The sequence below is a fragment of the Peromyscus leucopus genome, chromosome 1 (assembly GCF_004664715.2).
Source record: "Peromyscus leucopus breed LL Stock chromosome 1, UCI_PerLeu_2.1, whole genome shotgun sequence".
Taxonomy (NCBI): Eukaryota; Metazoa; Chordata; class Mammalia; order Rodentia; family Cricetidae; genus Peromyscus; species Peromyscus leucopus.
Window position 1 is genome coordinate 15,034,998 of NC_051063.1, and position 17,111 is coordinate 15,052,108.

The window sequence follows — 17,111 nt, forward strand, 5'->3', positions numbered from 1 at the left end:
ATAAAATAGAAGAGTCTTGATTTTGAAGACAGAAAGTCTAAGCTGATTATTGATTAAGGCTTTCAGATGAGTAGGCATCAACAGCTTGATTTTAAAATGGCTTTGTTGTTGTTAAAATTGGACAAGATAAGAATCTTGTGAAACTCGTTTTTAAAACAGGAGAGTAAAGGGAGACAGACAATAAGCTGTTCTCTCTCTCTTTTTTAAATTCTCTTGTTATTTTTATCCTCAGTAAGTATGATTTCCATTAGCCTTTCTACCCTCTACTGCTCCAGGCAAGCATCCCTTATCACGACTACCTATCCGACAAATAGGCCATTTTTCTCAAGAAATTACTGTGATCAATTAAGGAGACCCCGAATTAAAAACATGTGACGGTGAAACCGGATGGTAAATGATAGCAGTAATTTTTACTATTTACTAGTTTGCGGAAATAAGTTCCAAATATCCTAGAACCAATGACCCAGACTAAATCTCAAATAAGTTACTTGATCTTAGCAGTATGACCCCGAAATATGTTTTTTAAACACATTATGTCCCAGGTACTTCACTTGCTGTACTGAGAGCTGTTTGATTTGGAGCATTGGGACAGCAGCACCCCTCCCCCACACTCCTCCCGCAATATCAAAAACGCGAAATCACCCGATGTATGACCTAGAAATAAGGTTCCTGTCCTCCAGCCAAGGCTAACTATAATGGTACCTAGGGGAAAGGCCTTAACTACATTCTAGTTGTAGCTAAGGTAGCCCTAACCATTTGTGTATGTATTCTTTAGATCGGTAGAAACTACATTTGTGCCCGTGAACCCGTGAAGAGGCAAGCAGAAGTGTTCATAGACTGGGCAGGTATCCAGCACCTTGCCCTTGGCTGGGGTCCAGCTCGTTGGTCCCCTCGTCCCATTTCTTCAGTCTTGTCCCGATTCTCCGTGCTTCCCTGGAATAGTCAATTTCCAGGGTTTTTCTACAGGCTGGCCTAACAGTTCAGAACGGCGGCGCGGGACTGGGGCTGGCGGGCGGTCGTAGATCAGAGCCAGCAGCGAACCGCGACCTTGGGCGGTGGCGGGCGGAGCTGCGGCGACGGCCGGAACCGGGCCAGCCTCCTCCCGGCCGTGCCTGCTCGTCCCGCGGGGAAGGTACAGCAACGGAGCTGGGGGACGAAGCGTGAGAACTGGGCTGGCGAGGGAGGCTGAGGGCGGACAATAGGGTTAAAAATAGACGCGTCGCCTCCGCGGACCGGCCACAGCAGCTCCACCCAGGGAACCGCCGGCCGGAGAATGACTAGGCTACGGTGACCGCAACCTCGGGACTCGCCCCGCCCCGCCCCGCCCCGCCCCCAGCGCGGCCCCGCCCCCAGCTGGGTGCCTGCAGGCCGGAGGCGGGGCCTCGGGCCTCCACGTCACCGCGCTGCGGCGCGCCGACCGGGTTTTCGCTGACGCATAGGCCCCGCCCCCGCCGCCCTTTCCCTCAGATCCCGAGCGCCGGTCGGAGCGAGCGCGTCAGTCGGCCGAATCGTGGAGCCGTGTGCATCCCGCCAGGCGTCCGCTCGCTGCCCGGAGTCGCGCAGCTCCTCTAGCGGAGGCGGAAGCCCGAAGAGCACCGTCCTCCGGCCCTCTCGGCCCTCAGGCCTCTGCCGCGCGCTCCGTGCGCCTCGTCGCTCGGCCGGGACGCCGCTGTGGAGGCGTGAGGCGCCGGCGGCCGAGCGCCTTGGAGCGGCGGTCGTCCGCGGCCTGCGGTTCTTCTCCTCCTCCTCCTCCCCCGCCGCCCTCCCACCCTAGCTGCGGCGGGGCTCGGCCGCCTCGGCGCTTCTGCACGAACAAAGGAGGCCCCCGCGGCGCCGGCGTAGCTCCGCCTGCGCTCGGGCCCGCTCCGGCCCGCGGCGGCCGCTAACCCTTCCCGGAGGCCTCGGCCCGGCCCACCGCCCGGCGTCGCGCGCCTGCTCGCTAGTGCATCCGGGCCCCGCAGGGTAAGTGGCGCGGGCCGGGACGGCGCGGGGGCGGGAGCACGCCCGATCGGCGAGCACAAAGACGGGCCCGGCCCGGCGGCCGGCAGACCGGCCGACCGACCGACCCGGACAATGCCCGGCGTGCTGCGGCTCCCGGCGCCGGCCGGCGGACAGACAAAGGCCGTGACGGCTGCCGCGCCCGGCTCTCCGCGCCGCCGAGTCGTTCCGGCGAGGGGCCGCCGAGTGCATGACTCAGTGCTTTTTTGGAGCAGGCCCTGCCGGGCTTCCCGGAGCGCGGCCTGCGCTGCGAGGGGGATGGGGGGCCGCCGGGCCCCGAACTCGGTCGAAATCGCTGAGAGCCGGCCCCACGGCTCTCTCCCGGAGGGTTTTTTTTTGTTTTTTTTTTTTTTTTTGTTTGTTTTTTTTAGTTTTTCCAATGTGGCTAAGCATTCTCCCCCAAGATCCTTTTCATGGAGGCAGATCGAGCGCCTCTCCCTTTGTCTACGGGAACATTGGTGAACGTTAACATTTTGCTCGCTTTTCCATGTACTCCATGGAGCTGTATTTTGAGGGAGGTATTAGAAGTTATATGTCGATTGAAGCTAAGAATATTACCTGGATATTTTAGGAGGAAGTAATATATGGGTCAGAACCTCGTTCCTTAAGCTTTGTATTCAGTAACCAAGAGAAATAGTACAATAAAAATGAATTTTCTCATTTTGGTGATTTCTTTAAAAGTGAGATTTCATAACCTCAATTGATGAAACTATTATTGACTTTTACCTTTCAAGTTTGTTCTTAAAGTGTCCCGCCCAAAACGAGGGATTTGTTTTAGTTGTACCTTTTTTTTTTTTTTTTTTGGTGCCTAGGACTGGTATTAATCTGGAAAGGGAGCTTTTAAAAAACTGGCTGAGGTGACCGAGACCTGGAGACTAAGGACTTGCCCAAGGTCAGGCTTAGTGGCACATTAGAGCCTAGAATTCGGGTCTGAGCTCCAGGTCAGTGAGTGGTCTTGCCGTTTTTTAACCAGGTGCCCCTGAAAATAGCTATCCCATAGTTTAAAAGAAAAGCTCATTCATTTCAGTTTTTGAAGTGGAAAATAAGTGTCTTTAGTCCAGCAAGGTTCGTTTTAAGCTACAAGCTAAGAAAAGCCGTGAACTTTACTTTAAAAAAACAAAACAAAACAAAAACTATCGCAGCTATGCCTGGAAGGGCTGGCTTATGGATGAATACTAAGTTTCTAACAACTTTTTTTTCCAGAATAGAAGGGAAATTAACAAACACCCTATAGTTTTCATTAAATGTAAGCGTTATTTATGCTAACGTGCATTTACCACTGTGCCTGCTCACGCCCCTCTTGCCCCCTTTTCAATAACCACATTTTATTTTGCTATTAATTCTGCTTGGGTATTGTGGATTGAAGGTGAGATTGTTATTTGATCCTGCATTAGAAAAACCTGGAGGCCTTAATTGCATTTTGTTTTGTTATGTGAGATATATGAGTGCTGCATCGTTAGTTCTTGGGGTTGTGTAGGAGTTGGCAGGCTCTGAGATATAAATAGAAGCTGATTTCAGAGGCCCCTGTTGACTAGGCTTTATGTGAGAGCCTCCATCCAGCTCAGCTTGTCACATTGCAGCCTTGTGACAGGCTGAAGCGCCCTCCCATGTGATCTAAGCTTTGGAGAAATATTAAAGCAAGCTGTGCACATGTGATGGCATTTAAAATCTGACTTAGTAGGGGAGGGGGAGCCTTATAGAAGACTGATGGTTCTTGTTCTTTCTGTGTACTTACGTTTAAGAATTTGAGTTGTATTTTCTGAAGAAGGTGGAATCCTTGTCTAAGTGGGGAATTCATTAGGTGGGATCTTCTCATTCATGTAAGGAAAGTGCTTTCTTAGTAACTAAAAACAGTTGATTTGATCGGTTGGTCTTAAGATTCCCTCAGTATACTTTTAAAGAATGTCAGGTGTTGCTAGAAGTTAGTTAGCCTAGTAAATGAGACTAGCATAGTTCTGAAGTGGGCTGAAAAAGGCCCAGCTTTTTGCATAGGATAAAGAAAGGTTAGCATCAGCACACTGTATGGAGAAAATGAAGATACATAATTTGTTATTTTTGTGTGTGTGTGTTACACTCAACATTTAAAAACCTCAACTAAAAGTGTTTATTAAACTGCATAAGTAATCTTGACATATTTACGCTGCCCTGCTCTGAAATGAGTCAGCTAAATTCCACTCACTATTTAAAGAGACAGTGTTCACTAAATTACTATTATTCTAAACTGTGGCTTTTAATCACTATATACAAGTTTGATTTGCTCGAATAAAGTTTTCTTGTGCTAACAAAAGCAAAGATTGCTGTCATTTAACTGTTCAAGACTGGGTACTCATGATCAGGATTCTGTCCTGGTCACATTGATTAGTCCTCTTTCTTCATTTTTGTAATTTTGGTAAAGAGTTAATAGGGTGTATCTTACTGTGTAGTAGCTGAAAAACATGAGTGACCACAATTTCATTTTAACCAAATGCACTCAAATAGTGCTTTTTACATAATCTTTCAAAAGTAATATTCTCTAACGTATATTTTCTCTTACACAGTGGGAAATGTAAATTTAACTGATTTTTATGCCAATTTAAACAACTTTTAAAAGGCTCAGGTATGCTTGCTATGTAAAGTTCCTTCTGGTAGCCTAACACTAGATATTAACCATGACCAAAGAGTGCTTTTATATTGCTTACATCATCAAATTTGGGTTTGGAAAGATTTTTGTTCTTTATTTTTATTTTATGTGCATTGGTGTTTTTGCCTGTGTGTATGTCTGTGTGAAAGTGTCTGAAGCCCTGGAATTAGAGTTACAGACAGGTGTGAGTTGCCATGTGGGTGCTGGAAATTGAACCTGGGTCCCCTGGAAGAACAGTCAGTGCTCTTAACCACTGAGCCAACTCTCCAGCCCCAAGATTTTTATTTTTGACAGGAGAAAAAGAAATACTTGTTAGAGTTAATAGAGACTGAAAAATTGGTGGCTGATAAAGTTTCTGCTTTGCACATTGCTAGGCACTGAGGCTACAGGTGCCTGTCTCAGTGGAAGTATTACTGATGGTGCCCAAGTATGTCTTTAAGACAGGTTCAGTGTGTGACTTTAAGAAAGCTGTAGGTGGGCTGTAGAGATAGGTCAACCTTTTAAAAGTGCTTGATGCTTTCATAAGAGGACCTGGGTTCAATTCCCAGCACCCACATAGTGGCTTACACTATGTGGTCTGTTAACTCCAGTTGCAGGGAGTTGAGTGAGTAGGCACCAGGGATATATGTGCACATACACACAAACACTTACACACATAAAATAATCTTATTTAAAAGCTGTAGGGCTAAATCCAGGATTCAGCCAACTTGAACTAATAAATGTCAAGAGATGGTGATTAGTTGGATTATTGTGGGATGGTTTTTTTTCCTCACTGTTTTTGCATTTACCCTATTGAACTAACCATCATTTGAAATGGTTGACTTATAGTACAAGAGCAGAAAGTAAAAGTGGGAATTTTCAAAATTGATTCAAATAATACTTGATAAATTGGCAACCTGACATCTTTAGAAACTGAAATTCAATAGTAACAGATGAAATCATACACTTTATTGAATGGTGTAGTTTCTTTTTGGTCCTAGAACAGTTCTTTCACATTCTTTGTTTTTTAAAGTCATTAAGATACACTCATTTTTGTCTAACTAGCACAATCTTAGTTTTTGTTAGTAACAGATTTTGGTGTTGAGAAATAACAAAGGTATAGTGGTGATTGTATTGTATTCAGTTTGTTTTTGTGACATGCTAATTTCTAAAATTCTGTTTTGTTTATAGCAGAAAAATATGGCTCAGGAAACTAACCAGACCCCAGGGCCCATGCTATGTAGTACAGGATGTGGCTTTTATGGGAATCCTAGGACAAATGGAATGTGTTCTGTTTGCTACAAAGAACATCTTCAGAGACAACAGAATAGTGGCAGAATGAGCCCAATGGGTAAGTTGTTTCCAAGGAAAAAAAAAACACTTGAACTGATGGAGAGAAAAACCTAAGAATCAAGAGAATATCGAAAACTTGAGAATGCCTGACAAGAGCTTGACATTAAGACAACAGCCCAGGTGCTTGCCGTGACTACCTCAGGAACAAATGACTATTCTGCACATGTCTTGTAATATTTTCAGTTTTCCTTTTTGAAGTTTTCATACATGTCTTTGGGTTATGACCTTTTTTTTTTTTGTCTGAATGTCAAGTGTAGGATTGCAGTGCAGTGAAGGTGCTTAGATCACTAAATTAAATGCAAGTATTGATACTTACTAAGTCTTTATTTATTAAGTGGGTTTTTGTAGTGCTGATTTGTTTCTGACAGATCCCTTTTTTTTTAAATAGGGACAGCTAGTGGGTCCAACAGTCCTACCTCAGATTCTGCATCTGTACAGAGAGCAGATGCTAGTTTAAACAACTGTGAAGGTGCTGCTGGCAGCACATCTGACAAATCAAGGTAAGAGTGAACATTTCCACGTCTCTAATAGGAAAATCAAGATGTCTGTACTATACCTTTAATAATCAAGGTGGTTGTATCAGGTGGCCTTGGCTTTGCCTACGAGTGCACTGAAGGATTCCATTAATAGCTGGCTCTTGGATCATTGAATAAAGGCGTATATCACTACATACTTCATAAACCCCTCAAGGCCACTGTTAAAAATGTTGTTTTTCTTTCTTTGTAATTGAGGATTAGGGATTGTAAAGATAAGACTCTTGACTGTATTACAGTGCCTCACAAAGTGTTTCAACACAACTGCTCCTTTTGCCCTTAAATTATAGGCACAGTTAAAACTCTAGATCTTACAATGTGATACTATATAAATATGCAGCCATGAGTTGATGAGCCATTTATCAAGTTACTTTCTTTATTTTTACTCATTTATGTTGGACATCAAATATCTTTTCCAAATTTTTAAATTAATCTGGTGCCATTTGATCATGTTGGAAATAACACATAATTTAAACTTGAATTGACAACTTATCTCAAAAAATAATACCCTTAACATCTTTAAAAATAATTGTTTGCTTGAACTCAAATAGAAATGTGCCTGTGGCTGCCTTGCCTGTAACTCAACAAATGACAGAAATGAGCATTTCAAGAGAGGACAAAATAACTACCCCGAAAACAGAGGTGTCAGAGCCAGGTATGCTTTTTAAGTTTAATACAAGTTCAGTTCTGAATTTCAAAGTATGAGAAAGAATTGAGTTGGTGATGGGATTCTCTCCTTTCATTGAAAAACCAAAGAGGGAGAGCTATAAATTAGAGGTCGCAAATAAGCAGTATCAAAGAATATAAACTATTAGTGTTTTTACCCTCTTCTGCTCATTCCCTCATTACCCTCACTCCTAAAAGCAATCAAGTAGTCTGGAAACTATTTATGTGGTAAGAACTTAATGACTTTCAATGGCATGGCCATGGGGAGTTTTATAATAACTATTTAGTCTCAACTCTGTCAGTGTTGTAGGAAACAGTAAAGCAAAAGAACATACTAATGCTGAGAGTTATAAACATGTGGGATCCCTAGTACATGTGTTGTGAGACTTTAAACAGTATGGAAGGGTTTTTGTTTTCAATGGGTAGTGGCTTTGGAGCTATTTTTATAACACAACCAGAAGTTCCCTAATCTTCCAAGAAGACTGACTTATGTTAGTGTTATCTATGTGCACGTGATTTACTCAAATCTGTTCGGTTTTGTAGACGGGAGACAGTGAAGTGTAAAATGATTGTAGGGGGGAAATGGCAGGGGATTGCAATCTGTCTTGAAGACTTTTGCTAATATGCCTTTTTGTTTTGTTGTTTTGTTTTCCCCCTGTACTGTATTAGTCCCAAAAAAGTCAGATTATTTGGTCATGAAATGGCAGGCAAATCTGTATTTGTAGTAAGTCCAGCTTTGAAAAAACTGACCAAACATGTTTATGTTTTCCACACACAAGCTACTTGGAAGTAGATCTGTAGCTAATAACCACATTTGTTACTTGATAGAAATCTGATTCACTGCTATTTGTTTTTTCTTTACTTTTCTATCCTCTGTTTCCCTTGTATGTCTGAGGAGCTGATTGTGAACATTTTAAGTGTAGACAAAAAAAAAAAAGGCTAACATTCACATTCCCAACTACTTATTCTCATACCACAGGAAAAATTATATTAAGGCTGTTATTGTACCTTAGGAAAAAATAGGTAGAATATTTTCTGTTGGTCTGCTACTCGGCTGTTGTTGATACCACTGTATATTTGCTAGTGTGAATTGAGAGATCAGTTTACATTAAAGCGATCTGCTTTTCCTAGAAACTTGGTTATACTAAGCATTGGAATTAACATGTTGTATTAGCAAATTATTTTGGTATTTTGTTTTGAAGAACTAGTAGGGGTTGGGGCTTTAATACAGCAGTCTGCAATTTTTCATTCATTGTGACTATCTTGTTGCTAGAAATTAACAAAAAGATTAAGAAAGGGTGGGGCCTTTTGATATGTCACTTAGTCAGAAGTAATAGTGAAAATGAGTTGTGCCATTAAAAAAAAGAACCTGGTTAGAAGCCAGTTTGGTGTATTCCTGTAATCCCACCACCAGTGCATTAGGCAGAACGATGGCCTCAAGTTCACGGAAAGCCTGGGCTACGGTGTAAGACCATGTCAAAACAACAACAAAAAAATCCTGGTCTAGTCTAAAATTAATATTTCAGAAACCTATCCACTATGCTTGATAATCTTTTAGATTTTTAGAAAGCAGCTGCTTGTTTTGTTTGAAAGAATTTCTTAACCGTTTATTTACCAGAAGTGTATACTAGTATAGTAATTGGCAGGAAATAGTCAAACTTAAGAAAGGCTGCTTAAACATATATTCCAAATCTTAGCTGTTTCTCTTAAGTACTATTCTCTTAAACTTAAACATAATTGTCAGCTAGTGATTTCCACACAGATTTCTAATCTATAACTTTGTCTTTCAGTTGTCACTCAGCCCAGTCCATCAGTTTCTCAACCCAGTACTTCTCAAAGTGAAGAAAAAGCTCCTGAGTTACCCAAACCAAAGAAGAACAGATGTTTTATGTGTAGAAAGAAAGTTGGCCTTACAGGTATTAACACATAAAACAATTCACATCTTAAAAGAGTCACTCCAAAAGAAACTATTGGTTTTACACAGTACTAAAAAAGAAAGAAAGAAAAGGGGTCCTAACATTTCCAGAAAGGATGGGCTAGTGGGCTGAGAGGTTGGATTTAATTTTCATCCAGTTGTAATGTTGGCCTAGTCATGTAATCATTATCATTAACCTTGGGCCTTGTGAATTGTTTTTATTTATCTGATAGATAAAGAAACGACTGTCCCTTTTGATTTTTGATTCCTTCCTTTGATGCTTACAGAAAAATGGTAGCTGAACTAACAGCAGTGAACACCTACTTGGAGCCAGGCATTAAATGGTCTAGGTGTTTTTTACAACAGAATTTTATAGTTGGTTGTATGTAGTTTTCATGTAAAATACTCAGCTCGGGGGTGGTTTGGTAAGGCTGTGTTCTGAATTCAAGTCATCTTAATTCTAGAGCTTGCATGAATTCTACCCCATTGTCAGGATTGACATGGTCTTTCATAAAGCAGTGAAAATCCATTCCTTTTCTCTAGTGACTAGAGTGCTTGTTTTTCTAATTGCTACAAGTTGCTAAGTGATTGCTCTTGTTTGCAGGGTTTGACTGCCGATGTGGAAATTTGTTTTGTGGACTTCACCGTTACTCTGACAAGCACAACTGTCCATATGATTACAAAGCAGAAGCTGCAGCAAAAATCAGAAAAGAGAATCCAGTTGTTGTGGCTGAAAAAATCCAGAGAATATAAAATTACTACATGTGAAGAGACTGAAACTTTGTTTTTATTTTAATATATCGTAGGAAAACATTAAAGAGCAGATGCATGGCCATTTTCCTTTGATGTTCTCCAGAGTTTTGCTTTATACTTGTCTGTCTTATAATTGATATTTTAGGATGTTTGGGTGTTTGTTACAGGCAGAATTGGATAGATACAGCCCTACAAATGTATATGCCCTCCCCTCAGTAAAATTGGACAAAATCTGCACAACAAATTGAAATACACAGATAATAGGAACAAAATTTAGTTCCATGTGCCAAATTAAATGAATGAAATCTCTGCATGTTTGCAGCATATCTGCCTTTTGGGAATGTAATCAAGGTATAATCTTTGGCTAGTGTTATGTGCCTGTACTTTAAAAAAAAAAAATGGTACACCAGAAAAGGACTGGCAGTCTACTACCATAGTCAAACTTCACCTTAATTTCGACATGACTTTTGGAAGCAGGAAGAAAGCTACAAAACCAGTATTTTGGTGCCATGTATAAGCCTGGTTAAATTGGTCTTCTAAAAGCTGTCAATTAGGACATTCTGCGAAAGGTAACATCAACAACTGGTTATAAGTAAAACCATCAAGTCAACAACAGGGTGCCTGAGATAATCTTTGAAGCTTTTTGTGCTGGCCTGCACCGGAAGATAAATCTGCATTCTCATTACTAAAATTGTAGCACAGAACTGCACTAGGATTTGTTTACAAGAAGAAATTAAACTCTACGTTTGGTTTTCACATACAGCAGCTCTGTTAAATAACATGCATCTGAATTTTAAGTTGCAAAGGTATCTGAACAGTTAATTTTTCATGTGCATCTTTTGTTGAATGTTTTGGTTCAAGAAAGAATGTTTAAAGCTTTTTAAAGACTTCAGTTCTTAATGTAACTGTACCCTTCTGCATGGAAAATCATAACCAACATGGCTGCAGTAGACTTCTTTAGTGGTATCCAGCACCACTTGCAGAGGGCTGCTTTATCATATTGTATTTGGGTGTAGGACTCTAGTGTTCTTGGGTGTATTGCATGGGCTGCATTATCTACAGCATTGTACAATAACAACTAGAAAAGGCAGTATACTTCACTGATGCTTGTCTGGTAATATCACTTCTGTGTTATAATGGAAGGTTTTTTTGTGATGTATGAAACTTGTGTTTTTTATATATAAATGAGTATAGTTAGATTAGTGTTGTGGTAATGCCTGTTTTCATCTGTAAATAGTTAAGTATGTACACAAGGCACTACTTCTGATTTATTGCAGTGTTCAGTCCTAGTTTTTCTTTATTAAAACATTCAGTTTTGCTTCAATTTTATGTACTTCAGTTCTGAGTTAGATTTGCAGATGTGTACAGATAGTTCATATTTATGTATTGCACATAATCATGCTATTCAGCATTGATGCTATATTGTATTATGTAAATAATAAAAGCAGTGTACAGAGGGAAACTTCTGGTTCATTGGGTTTCTAAGCCTTAGACCCCCAAACAGGGAAAATATTCAATTGTCTCTTGCAAATTTATTTTTCATGATCATTCTTGAACTCCATCATGTGAGTACCATGAGCTGGTCATAAAACTTCCTCAGGTGTGGCACATGTTAGGCAAATTTTGAAGAGCTCAGGTGAAATGGCCCTAAAATTTAAGGAAGGAATGAAATTTAAATAATTCCATATATGTATATATTCTATGTTGTTTCTTCTGGTAACAAGACTGCTGAATGATAAACAGGTATGACTTACCTTTTTTTTTTTTTTTTAAAAAAAACAAACCAATTGCTTTATTTGTGTGGGTTTGGCTCTAATGTAGAGAGGAAAGCAAGAACCTTAGACTGAGTCTATGCAGTTGTTATGCTTAAATAATAACAGCGAGTTATTAAGGAATAACAGAGAATGCTCCAGGCCAGCTGAAATCAAGAATAAAGCCTTTGCTTTTCAGGGATGACCAGAGTGGAAATAGCCTGGTTCACTTTCATCCCTTCTTGGACGAATGCTGCTGTTACATCAAGTTGAAATGCTTTGCAGGAGTCCATGTGTTGAGCAGTATTATCCCCTCAGTCTATAGGGTATTGGTTGAGTTAAAAGCATTTTAAAAGGGAAACTTGTTCATTTTAAAATGACTTTGTCTCCTTACAAATGTCAACAAAAGTCTGATGCTTTATCTTTTTTTCTAGGAACTGAACCAAAGGCTGCATGCATGTTAATGCAAGTACTTCTGACCTAAAAGTTAGATGCTCAGATGGTGGACCCTTGTGCGTACCTCCCCCCCATCAATGTGTGGAGTCTTTGGTAGTAAAACATTGCAAAAATCAATGATTCCATTATCACATTTTGGGGTAGGGAGGGATGTTAGGGTCTCAACCCTAGCTCTGGTCTGGGACTCATTGTGCGGCCCAGGTTAATCTGTTACTTGTAATCCTGCCTTGTCTTGCAGGTGCTTGGGTTAAAGGAATGTGAGCTCTTGGCTACATGCACACACATCTATATATAAGTCATATACCCATGTGTTCATATTGTCTGTATAACCTATATATGTGTGTTATAGATCCAAATCTTATGGTCCCTGTCTATATATATGGGGGGACCTTAAGATTTGGATTTAGATATTTTAAGAACAGCTAGGGAGAATAGTTTCAGTGTGTAAGGCACCTAGGAAGATTCTTCCTGGTTCTTCCTAGACTCTTGAATTCAGTGTGTCTCATTCTAGACTAATTTAACTGCTATGTACATTGTAATTAAGTACTATGTTAGTCCTGTAAATAGGCAAATCTTTACATGTAATCTAGTGGGCCTTTTCTAAAGCTAGGGCTTCTAACCCAGTGTATGGTTACAAAGGAAAGATAGGTTTTGTGTGTGTGTGTGTGTGTGTGTGTGTGTTAAGGATTTAGTATTGGGCTATCATTGCTATAAGGCCACACTTACCTGCTTCGTTTTTAGAATATCGTGTAATTCCGGAATGTCAGTAAAGCACTTAAAACAGTAAGGAATTTAAGATTAAATAGCATACTTGCTATTTAACTTTTCAGAATGACATTTAGAACTTGGATAAAAAATTAATTTGGTTGCACCAAACTACCTAAGGGAAAGGCTAAGATCTGTAGCTTTTGTTTTTGAATTTGAAATGATCTTGCTTTGTACCCCAGGCTAGCCTTGAATTTATAGCAGTCTTGCCACTCTAGGTATTGCAAGATTGTGCCACCGTGCCTGGCTGACTAGTTGGTTGATTTTGAAACTGACTGCCAATTGTAAATAACCTTGTAGCCTAGGCTGATCTCAAAATCCAAGTGCTGGATTATAGCCTGCCATACCTATCTTAAGATCTCTAACTTCCACAGTAGTTTGAATTGATTAGAGGCATTCTTCTGAGTTAGGTTCTCTTTGAAGATGTCTACATTAAGAGTTCCTAACTAGTAACCCAAAAAGGGTAAATATCTACTAAAATAGTGGAACAATGCTAAACATATGCGGGCTTTATTTTTATGTATGTTCTTATGGTTTCGAAATGACTATATGGCTATATGAAGCCTCAGCTTGTTCCATACCCACCACTTGAAGTATGCGTGCATTTTAGGTAAATGTCATAACTTGGGTGAGTCTACTTTCTGTACATAACCTGTGTGTATATAAATTCATTTGAAACAATTCTTAAAGTGGATGTTGTCTGCTGTACTAGATCATAACTCAGGAGAGTGTTAGTGTCAATAAGATTGTGTACCTGAGGTCTGGAGAGAGAACAGAGTACTTGGTGCTCCACCTTAGGTCGAAAGTTCAGTTTCCAGCACCTACATAGGGTGGCTCAACTGCTTGCAACTCCAACACTTCAGGGAACATTCTAGCTTTTGCAGGCACCATGTGTGCTGCCACCAAGCCTGATGACCTGGGTTGCAACCCCAGGACCCAGATAACTGCCTGTCCTTTGACCTGCATGCAAGCACCACACACACAATATAATTTAAAGATAATTGCCGAGTCCAATTTTGTATCCCCCTAGAGTACATTTCTGTCCAAGTAAAAATGAGCTTTGTAGCATAAATATAAATATTTTGTTCACAACAGCTGAGTGCTGCTTTCCTTATGGTTAGGGATTCACCCCCACCCCCACCAGCACACACACACACACACACACACACACACACACACACACACACACACACACACACCCGAGACGGTTTTTCTGTGTAATTTTGGTGCCTATCCTGGATCTCGCTCTGTAGACCAGGCTGTCCTCGAACTCAGAGATCCTCCTGCCTCTGCTTCCCAAGTGCTCAGCTTTTGCAGGCACCATGTGTGTGTCAGCAAAAAGGTGTCAGCAGGGATACATTTCTTCACATGAGAAGTTTTTTGTTTGAGGCAGGTTCCTATATAGCCCTGGCTGTCTTAGAATTTGCCGTGTAAACCAAGCTGGTTTTGAGATTAAAGGTGTGGGCCATGACTACATGAGATACTTAACAATAGCAAGATGAAGTAAATTATAGGTTACTTTTAAGCAAATTGATACTCAAGTTTTTGTGTTTTTTTTTTCCTTTTTCTTTTTAATATTTATTATGTATACAGAAGAGGGCACCAGATCTCATTACAGATGGTTGTGAGCCACCATGTGGGTGCTGGGAATTGAACTCAGGACCTCGGGAAGAGCAGTCAGTGCTCTTAACCTCTGAGCCATCTCTCCAGCCCAAAAACTTTTTTTTTGAGTTTTTTTTTTTTTTTCAATTGTCACTACAGAACTTTTAGATTTTAACTAGGCATATAGCATCTTGTGCCAAAATCCCAGCACTCCAGAGGCTGAGAGGATTACTGAAAGTTTCAGGCCAGTCTGGGCTGTGTGAGACACGTTAGGATTTGGGGCCATGTGCATCTGAAATGGTGAAATATACAAAAGCAGTTTGGGGGTTAATTTGATAGTTTACTCAAAAGTTAATAGGAAATCTCTGCATTACCAATGTTCAATCAAGGACAGGAACTGTTCACAAAAGAAATAGTCCATAAACTCACTGTATCTATGTGTTTCCACACTAGGCCAAATACCCATGTCTACATTTCTCAAGCAGCTTGTGTGTATAATCCACGGCAAATTTAAGTTCACTGGCCCATGCTTCTGTTTTCTTGTCCTGCCCCATCACTAAAGATAGATTCAAACATACAAATTACATTAACACCTAAATAGTGCTTGAGGCCTTCTGTTGTGTCCCATCTTTCTACTTTTACACAACCCCTAGTGTTTTTTGTTTGTTTAATTCTATGTCCACACCTATGAGAAAATTACTTCACTAGAGTATATTTCCCAAGGAAGCCCTCCCTTGGAGTTAAGGTATATAGCTAATAAACCTACATAGTGTACTAAATGGCTTCTAACATTAAGCTTTGAGGTTAATGTAAAGTCATTCTGTAGTAAAAACTTGTTAGAAGAATGGTTACTGTGCCAATGTATTATTAGTCTTTAGCCATTTGAGTTTTACATTATGTAGAGAAAAGCTTAAGACATTTTTAAAAGTGCCATTTTCAGCTATACTGTTAGATAGTGTTGAATATCTGGGGTCACATAACCAATTTTATTACTGCCTAGGTTATATCAATGAGAAAAATATCAGATGAAACCTATTTGAAGCAAGTTCAATTTCATTGTGTCACATTGGGCATGGCTTTTAAGTGCTGGGGTGATGGGTATGTTTGAGGCTTTAAAAGAAAGGTTTTTGTGAATTAAAGAGTAGTTAGTGGTTGTTATTTCTTGATAAATTGAGACATGTAACTAGCAGGAAGCCCACATATGACTCTTGTGTAAAACAGAACAGCTATATAATTCAATAGAGGATTATGCCAGTATAAAATACTAGATGAAAAAATGTAAGATGATGGTTATATTCCTAGAATGCTAGAATCAGGGTTTGAAATGGACAGTAAGGTTACTTTTATTCAGTTCTTTCATTGGGCTCTATCCTCCACTCATATTTTGTTGTTGAGTTTTCTTAAAAGTGGTTTTCTGTGGTATTAAGAATAGTAGGAATCAATTTTTTTCCGTTTTAAGGCCATAGTTGTTTTTTGTATGTGGTTCTTCTGCACAAATCACTCCATTTTGTTTAACTCCTACAAGGAACATCTCAATACAGTGAATCAAGGTCTGGTTTAGGCATACCACAAATGCAATGTGTTTTAAACAAAAGCTAGAAACGGTGTGAATTTGCTTGCCTAGAAAACAGGTCCTGTTCAGGCTAGAGCACCCAGTGCTGCATCAGTTTATGCTTTTAAAGACCTTCTCGGAAGGGATGGTAATACACAGCCATTCCTGTTTGGCCTGGAGATAAACTAGCCATGAGCTACAGTTACTAAGAACATCAGGAGCAGGGTGATTAGGCAGAATTCCCAGTATCTATCTAGCAGGAAACAAATGTTCTGGTGTCTAAGTGCTGAGGTAATCTAAACTACTTTCTGGCCAAACTGGAGTTTTTCTGGCCATCTTCTGGATTTGGGAGGCTATTCTTGAAAGATCTCTATTAAAGTATATCAGAAGGGATATTCTATAAGACTGATAATAAAAAAAAAATTTTTAATTTACTTACTCAAAATACTACTAACTGAGAGTGTTTGTACAAGTAGTATTTTAAAATCCTTTTACAGGTGCTGCAATAGAAATGTAAGTATTATGTAACTTTAAATTTCATGACAACCACTTCTGAAGAAGTAAAAAGGATGAAATTAATTTTTGTGTATTCTGCTTAACCTAGTGTATCCAGAGTAGTATCAGTATCCCTGCACTTGGGAGACAAAGGCAGACAGAAGATCTCTTGTCAGTTTGAGGCCAGCTTGGTCTACATAAGTGAGTTCTGGGCGGGCAGGGCTATACAGTAAAAGTGAGTTCTGAGCCAGACAGGGCTACACAGTGAGATTCTGTCTAAAAATAGTCTGCGACTCTGGAAAAGTTACTTTTGCACCTGAGTGCCTTCATCGATATACATGAAATGATGATGTGGGTAATAGGTTAAATAGCATTAAACATTAAATGTAGTTACAAGTCTTCTGAGCCATTTCATATAGATGCTGGGAAGCAAACGGGTCCTCTGGAAGAACAGAAAATGCTCTTAACTGTTGAGCCATTTCTTCTCTCTCTCTCTCTCACACACACACACACACACACACACACACACACACACACACACACACCTTTAAAAAGCCAACCAAACATAAAACCAGGGTCTTATTGGGTAGCCCAGTCTGGCTTCAAGCTCAATGTCCTCCAATCTTAACCTTTCCAGTGCTGGAATTATAGGTATGCATCACCATACCTGGCT

General features: G+C 40.4%; 1 protein-coding gene across 2 annotated transcripts; it reads left to right on the forward strand.

Moving 5' to 3' along the window:
- Positions 1-1,477: 1,477 nt before the first annotated feature.
- Zfand5 (zinc finger AN1-type containing 5) lies at positions 1,478-11,279 on the forward strand. Of its 2 annotated transcripts, XM_028893830.2 has the most exons (7): positions 1,478-1,962; positions 4,536-4,594; positions 5,789-5,948; positions 6,339-6,450; positions 7,035-7,138; positions 8,940-9,065; positions 9,669-9,817. In XM_028893830.2, the coding sequence occupies exons 3-7, from the start codon at positions 5,798-5,800 to the stop codon at positions 9,815-9,817; spliced, it is 642 nt and encodes a 213-aa protein (XP_028749663.1). In that variant the 5' UTR covers positions 1,478-1,962; positions 4,536-4,594; positions 5,789-5,797. The 2 variants fall into 2 exon arrangements, with proteins under 2 accessions (XP_028749663.1, XP_028749655.1); XM_028893822.2 differs by lacking the exon at positions 4,536-4,594 and having other exon boundaries at positions 1,480-1,962; positions 9,669-11,279.
- The last annotated feature ends 5,832 nt before the right edge of the window (positions 11,280-17,111 follow it).